This window comes from Pagrus pagrus, assembly GCF_965226575.1.
Source record: "Pagrus pagrus genome assembly, chromosome: 7".
NCBI classification, from domain to species: Eukaryota; Metazoa; Chordata; class Actinopteri; order Spariformes; family Sparidae; genus Pagrus; species Pagrus pagrus.
In genome coordinates this window covers 2,514,784-2,530,110 of record NC_140191.1, presented here as the reverse complement: position 1 = coordinate 2,530,110, position 15,327 = coordinate 2,514,784, and the positions used below count along the sequence as shown (strand labels likewise).

At 43.8% G+C, this 15,327-nt stretch overlaps 1 protein-coding gene across 2 annotated transcripts in view; it reads left to right on the top strand.

Moving 5' to 3' along the window:
* The window catches only part of bbs9 (Bardet-Biedl syndrome 9), a 163,444-nt gene extending 149,946 nt beyond the window's left edge, over window positions 1-13,498 (top strand). For both annotated transcript variants that reach the window (XM_084358631.1, XM_084358632.1), the window contains exon 22: window positions 10,727-13,498. In XM_084358631.1, coding sequence (XP_084214757.1) covers window positions 10,727-11,088 — 362 coding nt within the window. In that variant the 3' untranslated portion in view covers window positions 11,089-13,498. The remainder of the gene's footprint in view (window positions 1-10,726) is intronic.
* Window positions 13,499-15,327: the final 1,829 nt, after the last annotated feature.

Sequence of the window (15,327 nt, the reverse complement as noted above, 5' to 3'; positions counted from 1 at the left end):
GATTTCTGTAAAACCAGGCAAAATAATCTTTGTCGAGCTGCTTCGTGTGTGTGTGTGTGTGTGTGTGTGTGTGTGTGTGTGTGTGTGTGTGTGTGTGTGTGTGTGTGTGTGTGTGTGTGTGTGTGTGTGTGTGTGTGTGTGTGTGTGTGTGTGCGCGTGCGTGTGTGTGCGTGCGTGTGTGTGTAGCTCACCCAGTGTTGTAAACGTCCTCTCTGATGTGGCCGGCTGTATTTAGGCAGAGTGCAGAGAGCGCCGAGGAAGTTGACGGAGGCGTGTACGTGTGTATTTGTGTATGTTTGTGTCAGTGTGCGTGTGTGTTTGTATGAGTGTGTGTGTGTGTGTGTGTGTGTGTGTGTGTGTGTGTGTGAGAGAGAGAGAGAGAGAGAGAGACGGAGAGATTTTATGTCACCACCAGACCTGGAACCCTTCATGTCCTTTTGTATCAGGCCAAAATGTTGGTTCTTCGGACCGGCCACTGTATATTTTTCTGTACATTATCCGTGTGTGTGCCTGTGCGTGTGTGTGTGTGTGTGTGTGTGTGTGTGTGTGTGTGTGTGTGTGTGTTGGTTAGTAGCAGGGCGTAGCTGAGCAGGGAGAAAATATCTTGGCCGACCGCGGGAATTAACCCACCCACTATACCACACCCAGAGAGAGAGAGCGAGCAGTGGTCCCAGTCAGCCTCTCTCTCTCTCTCTCTCTCTCTCTCTCTCTCTCTCTTTATATCTTCTTGCTTTTCTCTCTTTTTTATTGTCTTTGTTTAAATGTGAGAATTACCATCTTCTCTCTGTGTATCTTACTTAATTCATACTGTATCTGCATGAATCTCTGGTTTTGTCCTCGCCCCGTTTCCATTATCCACATTTGCCTTCACCTACCCTCGTCTTCCCCTCTCTAGTTTCACGCTCAGATACCAGATTTCAATTTGAATACCTGGATTCATTCATCTCCAAAGCTAACACATCAGCACGACACATTAAATTCTGTGTGTCTGACAAAGAGCGTCCTATAAAAAAACGTTTTGATGTTGCTTTTGCTCGTGGAAATGACAAATGTCGCCGTGAGTAATGGCGGTGAGACTTAAAACAAACACATTTCTTTAGAAGAACGTTTCCTTCCGACCATATCTGAAGGAAAAATGTTTGTTGATGTTCTGAACGCTCAGACTGGACGGCGAGAGAAAACATGTGATAATCAATCAAAAGGGGACAACACGCAAAACAGTCTCTCCTGAAAAGTGCAGACGGTGTTTGCACATACAAAAAGTAACAGGAGTAGTTGTATGAGAGTTTAACTTTTCACATACCTGGCAAATATCTGCATAGAGTAGGCGTGCATGTAGCGTTGGGAGGAGGTTTTGAAAATGCAGATATTTCAGCCTGAATTTCAGATATTCAGGGTCGATGTCTGCCCGTCAGTGGCTTCGTTGGAAAGCTTTAATTGCACTTGTTGTACAGCACCACAACAGCTTGTCATCAACTCGAGTTCGGTCGTCTTTACTTTGTCTTCACTGCGGTCTGTCCTGTCTTTTAATGTAATGCAAGCAAGCTAGGCTAAGCGAGGCTGATTTGCGAGTCTTTACTGATATTACGCGGTACAATAAATACACGCAACATGGAGTAGACAGCGCCACATCGTAAAAATACAGAATGACAATGAGTTGTCGTGCTACATGAACCTTGTAGCAGTTATATTAAAATCTACACCATCAGTGACTTCAGCACATGTAACTGCTGCAACGATGAGTATGGTTGCGTAGAGTGTTATCTCAGTGTGTATATATGCAATATGGAAGTGCTTCATCCCTCTCAGACAACAACATGTGGTTACAGATGATTAACTGAGTCTTTTCATCTGGTTATTTATAATTTTCCTAAACTTGAGGGTCAGTAAAGCTTTTGGTTCTGGATCCAGAGTTTGTAAAACGGTCTCCAAACCTCCAATACCTCCTTTCTTCTTCTTCTCCTCCTCTCTGTAAGAGAAACGTCTCCACGGTCGGTGAAGATATTCCCCATCATCACTGTGAGACTGCAATAATAACCAGTGTGTGTTAGTGTGTACGTGCCTCACTGCCCATCTGCACATAAATATCTGTTTTTCCCACAAAGACAGTTTGTGTGTGTGTGTGTGTGTGTGTGTGTGCAGTGCTCCATGGGTGGTGTCGCACAAGGCTCAATCATAGCGGAGTGTTCGTGGTCTCCACACACACACACACACACACACACACACACACACACACACACACACACACACACACACACACAGCGATGGACAGGCCTGTTGTGCTTCAGCAGCACATTCCACACCAAGAATAGTATTAAACACTGGCTGTCCGGCCAGTTTCAATTTCTCTCTCTCTCTCTCTTTTTCGTACAAACACACACGCATACATATGTATACACTCACACACACAAACGCACAATCCCAATGCAATATTTAGCATCATCAGATATCGATCATTTGTAGGCTGTGAACTGTGACAGTGATCTTTACAGTAGAAAAGTGTAAAAGAAAAAACATCTTTGTAAAATATGTTTTTATTCTAGAAGTCTACAAATAGTGTCTGTAGTCACGAGGCTAGTGGGCAAGCTAACTGCTAACTGACTTGCCAGCCAGGATATTGCTTGTCACAATAGCTCCTGATGATTCTCTCTATTTTCCAGTCCCTCTGTATGTTTACTGACGGTCAGATGGCTACGTTATTAGCTCATTAGCTTAGCTCAGTCACTAATGGGACTATAATTAAACATATTTAAATTAAAGGACGTATTTGCACCATCAACTTCTCTCTCATAACTGTTTTCTCTCTTTTGTGTTGATACTTTCAGGAGGAGGTTAGCTAAAAGTGGATGGTGACAAACAGACAATAAGCTTCAGTAGCTCATAGCAGACGGCTCGCTCTTGGTCACGATGGGAAGCTGTGGGCTGAAGTTGAATAAAATTGGATGCAGTCCATCGGCTGCTGTGATCCCATAGGAGTGAACGTTGTTGGGAGCAGGTTTTAAAATGTTTAACTTACAAAATGAAGCCACTGACGACAGTGTTTAGATTCATCACACTGTGCTCTCACCAAAAACAGAAATCAAAAGGAAAATCTTCATGAATAAGTGGGCGAGGATAATATATGTAAATTCATACACATTCATTGCATGATACCATTAAGCTTTTAGTGCGCTGTGATGCGCTGCAACATGCGACTTCAGGGGAAGAGTCACTGAAAACCTGACAAGAGTGTCGCATTAAACAGATGTAGTCAGTCAGTTATGTAAGAGTGTTTACTGTTTGGTTTTATGAGATGAGTAACGAACTCGAGTCTCTTCTTTGTTACAGATATTTTTAAAATATTATGACATTTAAAAAAACAACAACTTTTGAGCCTTTTTTGTCTGTTGTTTGTGTGTGTGTGTGTGTGTGTGTGTGTTCCTCTCCCAGTCACACACACACACACACACACACACACACACACACACACACACACACACTGTCATTTCCCACGCTGTCGACCACACAGCTTTGTTTTTAGACTTCACATAATACTGTTGTGTCCTGTCCGACTGCCTCGTCTGGACCGCATGAACACACACACACACACATGCACACACTCTCTCTCTCTCACACACACACACACAGACACACACACACACACACACACACACACAGAGGCACGTATGAACTCAAACGGCATACACACTCACAAATACACACTCAAAGACACACACTACACCACAGATCCAATCAGTCAGTCTTTGGCAGATTCTCCTTCTTTCTCTCAAACACACACACACACACACACACACACACACACACACACACACACTCTACAGAGTGGATTCTGTAAACCAGCAGGCTCAGCTGAAGCCCTCCTGCATGCTGATTGGTCAGGATGCGGGCGATCTGTGCGGCCGCCTCTATTTTGACTACGGCTGCCTGCAGATGAATGCAGCGCCGCGATCCGCCGCTAACACAAGAATCCAGGCAGAACGTGTGGGCTTTGAACGCGGCGCAGATAGCGTCGCTCCTCTTATCTAATCGACACGCTGACTTTTGTTGCTGTGGTTTTTGTTTTTGTTCCACGAGGAACAAACAAGTGTTGCCCTCTAAACTCCAGTGGCAGATGAAGAGCTTCGATAGACTGAAGGCAGAGTGTGATGCAGGGCGATGTTGCTCCTGAGATGATACTAGACTATATGGGGGAGGTTTCGCAGATTAATCGGCGCTGATAGGAGTGTGGTGGCCATAAATGATCATTTTATTGCCATGTGCATCCGATTAACCCCTGATAATATCGGCCAATTAATCAGCTGTTGGCTTTTTCCTGCTCCAAACTCTCATTATTATATCAGCCTTTAGAAGAGCCGCTTGTTCACATGGAATATCCTGCAATTACTGTGTGTGTACATACTGTATATCCAGATTGGAGTAACGAGTTGTAAATACCTGTAGACACATCTGCCCATCTGACTTGATTCTCCTACAAGAAAACTCCTTCCTGGCCCCTGTTGTGTTAAAGGAAAACCGAAAATGAAATTTCAGTCATTATCTAAAGTCAGGAGAAGTTTCGTAGTCCACAAAACATTTTCTGGAGCTTCACAGCAAAACAGCGTTGCAGCATTCTCCTACACATGAAGTAGCTGGAGACTTGTTTTAAAACCTTAAAAAACAGCCTAATAAACCATAATAGCACCGTACAGCTCATCCAGCGTAATTCATCAGAGTGTCCAGACGCCCTGATAGCCCAAGTTGATTTGAGAAGACGTTATTTAAACCCCTTTTTTAAGCCAAAATCTTCACTGTAGCTGCTGAGGTTTAAACTGTAGCACGCACCAAGTCTGAAGTGGGTGCATGAGCTTAACCGACCATCAAGTGTGTAAATAAAGTGTTTTCACTCAGTGATCTCGGTGCTTCCAGAGACTTTATTAGTCTCTATTACTAGGAGAATGCTGCAACAGTGTTTTGCTGTGAACCTCCAGAAACTTCACCCGACTCTCCACTGGCCTGCCAGTTACTGAAAGACTTTTTTTAAAATATAAAACTTAATCTAATCAGTGTGGACTTTCCGTCAAAGATTACTTGCTTTTGCAAATGAGCCTTATGTAAACAGAAACAAAACAAAAACAGATCAATCATCCAGAGAAAGTTCAGCTCAGCTTCGTTCTGTTTTCCAGCCACACATTGACACTGGGAGCTGCCCCAGTACACCCACAGCCTTCTGCTGGAGCGACCGAGCAGCTTCCCCCGGAGCAGCTGGGTGTTCACACAGTGTTACTCATTCACTTTTCCCGTCCGCAGATTACCAGGGGATTTGGACGGGCGACCACAAACCCAAAACCTGAGTAAAATATATACACAAAATATGATTCCATGACCAAAAAAAATTATATATCATACAGTTGAGGTGAGGACTCCACAATGGACTAATAAACCATTTCTGTTGAATGTGAAATGTTCTTAAAATGAATATGGAAACATGGAAACCCAAACTAAAAGCTGGAGGAGACGTACGACCAAATGCCTTAGTCACAAAGAACCAACTAACAAACCACACAAGGGCAATCATGTCATTAGCCCCGCCAGCCTCTGCATGAATGGGCTGATTTGCCGATTTTTTTTTTCCCCCTCGCTGAAAAGTTGTTCCTGAAAATGAAACACCTCCTCAGTAATTTGGGGGAACAATATTATAATAGATTTGTTCCCTCGAGGACCGTTTGCTGAAGTCAATGATGTGCAACGTCAGGAACTGCATTACCCACGTTTTTCCTGTCAAACTGATCCCATCCAGACGTGGCTGGAGCGGATTCACATGGGAGGAGAAACGGCTGCCGACTGCAAGTAATCCTGAGGAAAACCACCAGACGTTTCCAGGTAGCTCCGGGTCCCACGTGAGAAGGGTTTAACGTCACTTCAGTCCCGGACCGCTCTGAGCGACGTGGCGCAACCGGCCCTCGGCTCTGTTTAGTCTACAGCCTTCCACTTTGTTAGTTTGTTGAAGTAGCAGACTGACAAGATGTGACCTGACCCCTCTGGATTTCCATACAGGAGGGAAGCCGCCATCTTGTCTTACAACGTCAATGTTTATCGACCCCTTGCTACCGCTCCCTCGAGGACCCGGCTCTCACACACTCTTTTATTTCCTGCTGAGTTAAACCTAGGAGGGGATGATAGCTTCCCTGGGAGCTGGAAAGTGGTCTTGACATACAAGTGGAGGGAAAGTTTTCACAAATCTGACGATCGTGTTTTTATAGGAGCGTTCTGCTACTCAGAATCTACATGAGAACGTCCTGTATCGTTCCCACCAGACCTCAAATTCACCCCGACTTTACTTTTCATCAACATCTTAGTAAAAGACCGACCACTCCAAGAAACTCAACCTCTGACTGCAGCAGCACTGACGTCAGTGAAATCAGAGCTCATTTTACGGATGCACCAATTACCATGAAGGCCGTTCAACCATCACAGAGAGACAGACAGCGGCAGGAGGAGCACGACTCGTCTGTAATCAACGTTTGAGGAACAGATCTTACACTGAAAACCGCTCCAACAACAATGTCTGTAAATATTACAGCAAATTAGAAGATGCATGTGAATTCGACTTTACAGGAGCTGTCCATTCAGCACCACTGAACTACAATACAAGCACACAAAAACAACAATTTCAATATTTTCTTCAGTGAAATATGTTTGAATCGAGGGTTTGAGGATCGACGGTGTCAATGTGACTAAGTTGGGATTCAGAGCTACAAAAACAAATGTTAATTGTTCTTTATTTTTACATCTCACTGTTTCCTTCCTATAGTAAATTAATTACTATGATTATTTTACATTTTTTCAACTATTTACGAGAGCCTAACTGATTAAGTGAGACACAAAATGTATTTCCTTCTACATTCATTTTATTTTTACAAAAATAGACCTGTAAAAAAAACATAAATATCTCCTGGATCGGAGGTTCCTAATCCCAGAAAGACCAGTGTGACGTTACATCATTAAAACATTGGACACGTCATCGAAAAACAAACTGATGTTTCAAAAGCTGGACAAAGAAAACTAATGAGAGGTTAACCTGTTCAACGTGGCAGATGACCAGACACTCCACTTCTTCTACCATCTTGCACAGTTGGTCTTATTTACTAATTTACAAAATAAAGATATAATAATGGCCTCAGAGAGAGGCACCAATCCTGTGGGCCCACTGTGTGACACAGTATGTTCATCATTATGTTGTATGTGTGCTGTGAAAACAAGCCACAGAGGTGTCGACCGCAGACCTTTGACTCCCGACCTGCAGACTGACCTCACCATTAACCAGGATCAGTTTCACAGTGAACTCACACTGACGCTCAGTCCACTCACTCTGAGTTTCTTTCTTTCATGACCTCTTTAATAAGAGAAAAATGACTAAAGCAGCTATGTGCAGCACTTCTCCAGTACAACCAGCCCTCTACTGCTTTTATTTTTGGGTTTTCAGAGGTAATAATGATTTTATTTTCATTTTTCTGCATCAAAGGGTCGTGAATCTGCCATTTTCTACTAATATTAAACCTCTTGACAGAAATGTTGACAGAACAATCTCACTTCAGGGTCTATTACTGATGAATAAAACAATAAATAACATATCTATCAAACTATCTATCAATCAGTTCAGACAATCAGGCTGATTTTTTCAGTTAACAGGCCGATATCAACCTCTATATATCAACACACATGTAAGAGCTCACAGTCCCTGTTGGGATCAGCGCATGTGAAGCTAAAATATAAATCATCAGTCCAAAAGTTGGTTATTAAGTCAGAAGGAGATTTGAATCATCGATCAGTCAAGTTAGCAAACAAATACAAAACACATGCATGCTTAAGACTGTGTATACACACACACACACACACACACACACAGTGTCCTGGTATCTGTTAGCTCAGCTGCTGAGTGTGAAGAGAGTGTGTAGCCGTGACCAGACAGTTAGCGTCCCGTCCGGATTAGACTGTCGCTGCGGGATTAACCCGCTCTCTCACACCATAATGAAAAACACACACATGAAGACTCAGACGTGTTCATATCTTCAGTTTTACACACAGACGCAGCTCAGACGCTCCCTCAGTCAGTTTCTTTCATGTCTGACTGTAAAACTTCTGAGGCCACAGAGCTGCTGCTGCATGTCAGTGTGTAAATTTGTGCTTTTTACACGACAACTTTTTACACAATTTGTGGTCACTTGTTGGTGTGTTTGAGCTTGTAAGCGGATTCACTTGTTCTGTATGAGCGGAAACATTTGTTGTCGTGTGTGTGTAGCAGCACTGGTTTTATCCTTGTCTTTACTGAGGTTAAGTGGTTGTTTGCAGTTATTTGCTCCTGGTCGGGTGTGTTGGGGACGGGTCGGAAGACAAAGTGCCTGTGGGCGGAAAAACACAATTGGTTTAATGAGCCGCCTCACTTAGCGTCTATAAAACTGTCTGTTAAACTGTGACACCTAAAATAGCTGCACATCTCGAAACATACATTTCATCAGTTGGTGTGTAATCGTCCTCCACGTTGGGTTTTCCACTCTCCATCCTGTGTGAGCAGCCTGAGAAACAAAGGACATTAAACGAGCTTTGAACCCTGTACCAGACTGTGCTTACTTCAGACCAGAGTAACGAAACAAGCTTTCAATTTTTACCATCGAAATCAAAAGCAGGATTGGCGATTCTACAAACAATTCAAAAATGACACCGCTAGCTTAGCGTTAGCCTGCAGCTGCATTTCCAGATAGTTATCCTGCCTGGATGAAGACAGTCAAAGCATCAGAACAGTTGGCTTTATTGATTTCATGCGTGAAGAGGTTTTAGATTTGATCTGGGATCTTTATTATTTGAACTTGTCGAACTTTAACCTGCAAGAAAATAACCAGGATAAAGTCAAGTGGTTGTTGTAAAATACCCCATACCTATCTTTTTAAAGAATTTGAAAATGAAAGTGACGGTTGTCAGGACATAAAAACAAATGGTCTGTTGATCTTTACAGACACAATACACCAACAATGGCAGAGCTGTCAGCGCTGAAAAAAATCTTAACATCAAAAATTTTAACCTAAATTTAATCATATCCCGTCTCTCAATTGTTTCTTATGAAATGTGTTTTCAGTATGTCATATCCTCACTAAAAACAGTCATATGGATTCATCATTGATGCAAAATCAGTTCCAGGCGTTTGTTCGGTCACTTGACAAAATCAAACATTCAAAATAAATTGTGTCCGTCTTGCCCAGCAGTGACAAACACGTCAAGCATCGTCATAAAATATAAGTTTCAGCCCTTTTCAGTGAGTTATATACTGTAGGACAGTGTGTGGCACCCGTCTGCCTGCCACACACACACACACACACACACACACACACACACACACACACACACGCTCGACTCGAGTCTCTGTAGACGATGAGCCGTCTGATTAGAGCTCCTCTCTGGAGTCACACACACACACACACACACTTTTACTGAGCAGTCTGTGGTCTCCACGTACAGGCAAAGACAGATACATCAACACACATAGACACGTGCAGACACTTTTAGAGGCTGAGCTACTGTCTCCACACACACACACACACACACACACACAGTGAGATACCAGGCTGCAGTCTCCAGTCTCTAAACCCTCTCCGTTCTCATGGAGATAAGAAGTGCGTCTCATTGTTTGGGAGACAACGGTCCCGTTATCATCTTATCAGAGAGCCCGTCCAATCTGGAGGAGGCGGGGCTGCAGAGTGTGTGTGTGTGTGTGTGTGTGTACATGTGTGTGTTTGACAGGGTGGGGGGGTGTGCTTTGGTTAAGTGGGGGTCCTTTGTCATGCAACAGGTGCTGTTGTCACTCAATTTGTCTTGATGCTAAAGACTTGTGAGCGCCGCGGCGTGTTTGCATCAGTGAGAACAAAACACAGCTGACTGTTCAAACGTCAGTTAATCCTCGTTCTCCCTCCTCATGAACTGACTCACAATGTGACGACCCATCTGAGGTCGTACTCTGTAAAGACAACATGTGGCTTATTAACACTTTCACCAGGGTGAAACGTCCACATGAAGCCGGACAACACAAATGGAAAATAGTAATTTTGTTGCGGTAATCTGGACGTTGCCAAAATAAACATAAATACAAGTTAATGGCAACGATTGTCTTTTTGATGAACCTCACTGGACATTTTCAGGTTTATTCACTCACACAATTTTGAAAAAATTACATTGTTGGTTGAGACAAACTACAGCTGAGTCAAGTAAAAGTAATAGAGTACAGGCTCTGACATGTACTCAGAGTATCAGAGTAAAAAGTCTCCCTCTGAAGGACATTTGTGGTCAAAGCTAACTGAAGCTCACGTCATATTAATATAATTCAAAGACTATTAAAGTTAAAGGTAGAGTCAGTAGGATTTGTCCCAGCTGTTCCTGAACGCACCACAAAGATAATTGATTGTACGAGACACTAACACGCCTTTTCTCCCCATTCCAGCCTCCCTCTCTGTCTGTTCACTCCTTCTTACGTCTTTGTTTCGTCTCGCTGCGTCTGCCGTGTGTGATGTGCTCTGATAGGTCGACATCAGTCTTGTGATGTTGGGAAGGCGGCGTGTGATGACGCCTAATGACAGTTACCCATAATTCACCTCAAATGCATCAAACTAAAGTAACGAGGCTGTTTTGAAGCTGTGAGGAGGAGAAAGTTTGAGTTGTGATGTTTCCATTAATGATCTCTTCTTTCTCTTTTCTCATTCAGACAAGAAGGACGTGTCCAAGGAGCCGTCAGAGACCTCCCTGAAAGAGGAAGCAGGAGGTGCAGAGGAGCCCGTCAAGGAGGTGAAAAAGGAGAAGAAGGAGTCATCTAAAGAGAAGAAGGAGTCGAAGAAGGAATCGAGCAAAGAGCCCAAGGAGGAGGGGAAGAAGGAGTCCAAGAAGGAATCATCCTCCTCCTCCTCCTCCTCCAAGGAGAAGAAGGAGTCATCGAAGGAGAAGAAGGAGAAGGACAAAGACAAGGAAGGGAAGGAGGCCAGCAAGGAGCCAGGGGACAAGAAAGTGCCCAAGAAGTCGTCTGTAAAAGTGAAAGAGAAGAAGAAGGAGCCGGAGGCCGGGGAGGGCTGAGACGTGCAATAAGCTCATACAGACACACACATAAACAACACACAAGATACATGTCTAAACATCATGCACATACTGTATACACACCATATAAATATACATATATGTATATACAGCATCCACGTAAACATATACAGGCTACACACATGCATCCACATATGCAGTCTAAATATATATTTACATGTAAATATACTCATTGAAGGCCATATATCTCGGTAGCAAAGCAATTTCCTCCCAGATGCATATTTACATCGCCTAGTATAGTTGGTCCACACACACACACACACACACACACACACTGCTGCTGAACCACATCCAGTAGTGTGTGTGTGTGTGTGTGTGTGTGTGTGTGTGTGTGTGTATGTGCGCATTGGGCAGCCGTGGTGAGGTCTGAGCCCACTGAGAGCGACGAGGAAGGCGAAATCCTCCTCCTCCTCCTCCTCAGACATTTCGCTGACTCTCTCCTTCCTCCTCCTCCTCTTCTTCCCCCTTCTTCTCCGTCTAGCCTCAGCAGCAGTCGAACCCACAGCCCTGCTTCTCCCTAATCCCAGTCAGGCCCCAAACCACCCCCCCGCCCACGCACACTTCTGGATGTGACGTCGGACCCGCCCTCTCGCCCCCTCGCGTGGCACCGGGCCTCGCTGGAGCCTCCCCCGCCTCTCCGCTAAGAATAAATCGCCCGCCAGTGTCCAGCAAGGCCCCGCTGCTTCCGGGTAAATCAAGGCCACATCCTACAGCCGCCGCCACCATCACCACCACCACCAGCACCCCCTCTGACCTCTCCCAGTCAGTTTTGTTTTTTTAAATCTGTGACAGTCAAGGACGCGCGGCTGCTGATGGACGCATAGTTGGCGCTGCGGGGTCGAACCTGAGACTGTTTTTGTACGGTGGTAACCAACAGGGCGTTTCTGGAAAAAGCAGGGTGGCAATCAGCCGGGACGACGAGCCTGCAGGGCCAGCTCGACACCCGAGGCTTCTCCCGCTCATCTTTATGAACAGTATGGAGGCGAGGCTGGATGTTGCAAACGCTACAAGGCACTGTGTCGTATGTTTAACCAGCTGCAGACCGTACGCTTCCATATGTCACCATAAGCTGATCGTTACTGGTCCCAGAGGAAGAAATAGTCTGTCAGCAGCAAATACAGATAGGTGCAGGTTTAAGGATAAATTGAACGAGGGGCTTAATAATGTAAAGGATCAGTTTACTCAGATTACAACAAAGAAACGTGTTTTCTTACTTTAGTGGTGTCTAGCCATGCAGGTTTTTCATTGATTCCTGCACGTTCTGATGAGGTAGTACTGAACGTTGGCACCAAATGTCTGGCCAGGTTTCTAGTGACTCTTAAATCAGCTATTTACTGATCTAAATCTAAATCTATAGACTGTATTTACAGTCCTTTAATGGTGGAATGTGTTGAGGCAACGCTTAAAAGTGAAAGTATGAGTTTAGCCTGTATGGGTCAAAGAGGTTTGAGAGACACATATCACCAAACCTGGAGCTGATCAGTGCAAAACTATCTGCGTGGTTAGACACCAGACGAGGGAAGTGAGAATTGGATGCTGAGAGAAATCTTGTTGACAGGTTTAAAGGGTTGTGACGCAGTTTCTTCTTGTGTGATCAGACTTACAGCCTAGTTTATATGCAGAATGTGAGAAAAACATCTTCATTATATAAAAAACATAAAAGCCATTTGAGGACTTTTCTTTAAAGATGACGTCCTCGTTTGACAGTTTCACAGACCGGACCCTGTCTCCGATGTTGGAGATGTTTTTTTTCTTTTTCATTGTATAAATTTTAAGGCTTTGGACAAACACTCACCCAAACACACTCCCACCTCCAGTAATTTAGGGGCTTTGAGCTGAATCTCTGCCAGACGTGAAGCTTAAAGTCTTCAGCCATAGATGCTGTGCCAGCCTAAACGACAATCCCAGCAGCTCTGTTCAAGTCTGCACCGTGTCTGTATGTTCAGGCCTTCTGTCCACTGGGAGACTTTTGAAGTCAGCTTTAAAAAGATCTACGTTGGCTTTATTTTATTTTATTTTTTTATAGTTTTTAAGTTTTTAAATATTTGGAGATTTAAGCACAGATTATAAAGAAACTTGAAAAAGCATCAGCTCATCTTCGCCAGGGAGGATAGTTAGAAAAGTCTGTGATGTTACAGAGGTTCCCATTGGACACAGGGTACTAACTTTACATGTTACTGTTTCAGAATACCTTCAATGTTTGTAATATAGAGTAGATTTTACACTGTTGTATTAGCTGTTCAGATGTACCAGACTCCTGTTGTGAGTCTGCTTTTATAGACACAGTTCATTCCAGACAGAGACGCCGGAAGAAGATCCCCAACCACGGAGAATGAAATAAACCTTATTTATGAAATATTTAGTAATAAAAGTAATCTACTGTAAGTAATCAACTGCGTCATTTAGTGATTTATTGTCATTTTGTTTATTGTAATAGTTGTTTGGTTCGCTGGTTTGATGATTATTCAAACAACAACAGGAACCAATTGGCTGATTTTTACCAGAAGACATCAACCATCAGTTTTAGCTCCTTCCACTGCGCTATGTAACTGTGGTGAGAGAGTAGCATCACAGCGTGTCACAATGTGGCACACAGCTATTAGTGATTTTGGTCAAAGTGGATCATATTTTACACAGAAAATGTTTTCTGGGAGTTTTGGTGTTGACACCTTTATCAGAGGAGCTTTGGGCCGCTGGGAGACGGAGGTCCAGAGCCTGAATGAGCACGAGAAGCCGGGCTGGGTGAGCGGTCAATGGAACCGGGCTCAGCAGCCTCCATCATGACCGAGGTGAAGAGACTGAAAAGCTCTTTAACGGAGGAAAAGAAAGAGACAAACAGACAGTGAACGAGTGAAAGGCAAGAGACGAGAGTAAACCTCAGTCTAGCTTTTAGTCGTCGGCGACAGCTTCGCTAAATACTAAAAGGCTGCAGACAGACAGAAGGAAGTGATATTAGCTTGCTTGCTAAGTTATATGTCTTGCTGGATGTTTGGCTGTAAACAAGGCGTTATTGTCTCAGGCTCAAGTTGCCGAGTTTTGCTTGCGTTCGGTATGTAACGTTACATTACATCTGACAAATTGTTACAGAAACCTGGGATTTGTATTTACAACAGTTGTGTTGCACTTAAAAAAGGCTTGGGACGCCAAATCACACAAACGTATTCCTACATTATGTTGCTATCAGGTTAAAAAAAGGCTGTTTTGGTCGTGTTTTTGATTGAGACACCAGGCTCAGAGTTTGTGATGAAGAAATCCTCACATTAAGAAGCTGGGACCAGCAGAGATTTGACATTTCTGCTTGAAAAAAGTGAAATGATGAATCGATTATCAAAATAATTGACAGGTGTCTTTCAGTCGTCTCATCGTTGCAGCTGTAGCGTACACACCTGACACACCTGTAGACCACAGTAGACAATAAGTGCTGATTCGGGGAGCGTTTGTGATAAAACTGCTGCTTTTCTGAAGATTTGATGATGTGAACTATGTCTGAAAATCAGACACGTGTCGCCCTTCAGCCATTATTGTTGCGTATGTTTGCATAAAAACTGGAGTTGCAGCATGTTTCAAAGTCTCAAACGCAGCACAATTCCTTACATTTCTCCTCAGAGTTGCACATCAAGTGCAGAAATGAGCCGAACACCTGTCGAGTTGATGAACAGCGCTCGGTCTGACGGCTTTTGAAGCGACTGTTTTTGTTTTTTTCCCCTTTTCTTTTCTTTGGGGCGCGGGCGGCTCGGGCGGGCGGTCAGCTGCAGATTGGGTAACGGCGCTAAAGCCGAACTGCCGCTGTTTAATTTGGCAGCCGCTCTCGGTGTGTGTACACGAAGCAGCTCGCAGATACAGTTACACTCCACAAAAACACTCTCAGTGTCTCTGTTTGTCTTTCTCAATCACTCAGATATTTTGGTTTCACTCCCTCAGCTCGTATCTGTTTTTATCCCCGTCCCCGTTACATCAAACCTCTCCTCTGTTTTTATGTCTCTCTCTCTCTTCAGGTATTTATCCCCCTCGGTGTTATCTTTCCTTTCATCTCCATATTTTGAAATTTCACATCAATCACCGTTTCACTTTTTGACACCTCTCCAACACAAATCTACTTTTCTCTCCATCTCTTTGGTCACATTGCTCTTTCTCCCCCTTTTTTCAGCCTTTAAATCTTTTCTCTTTCTTCTTTTGTCTCTTACTTTCTTCTCCATCACTCGTTCCATCTTAGTTTAT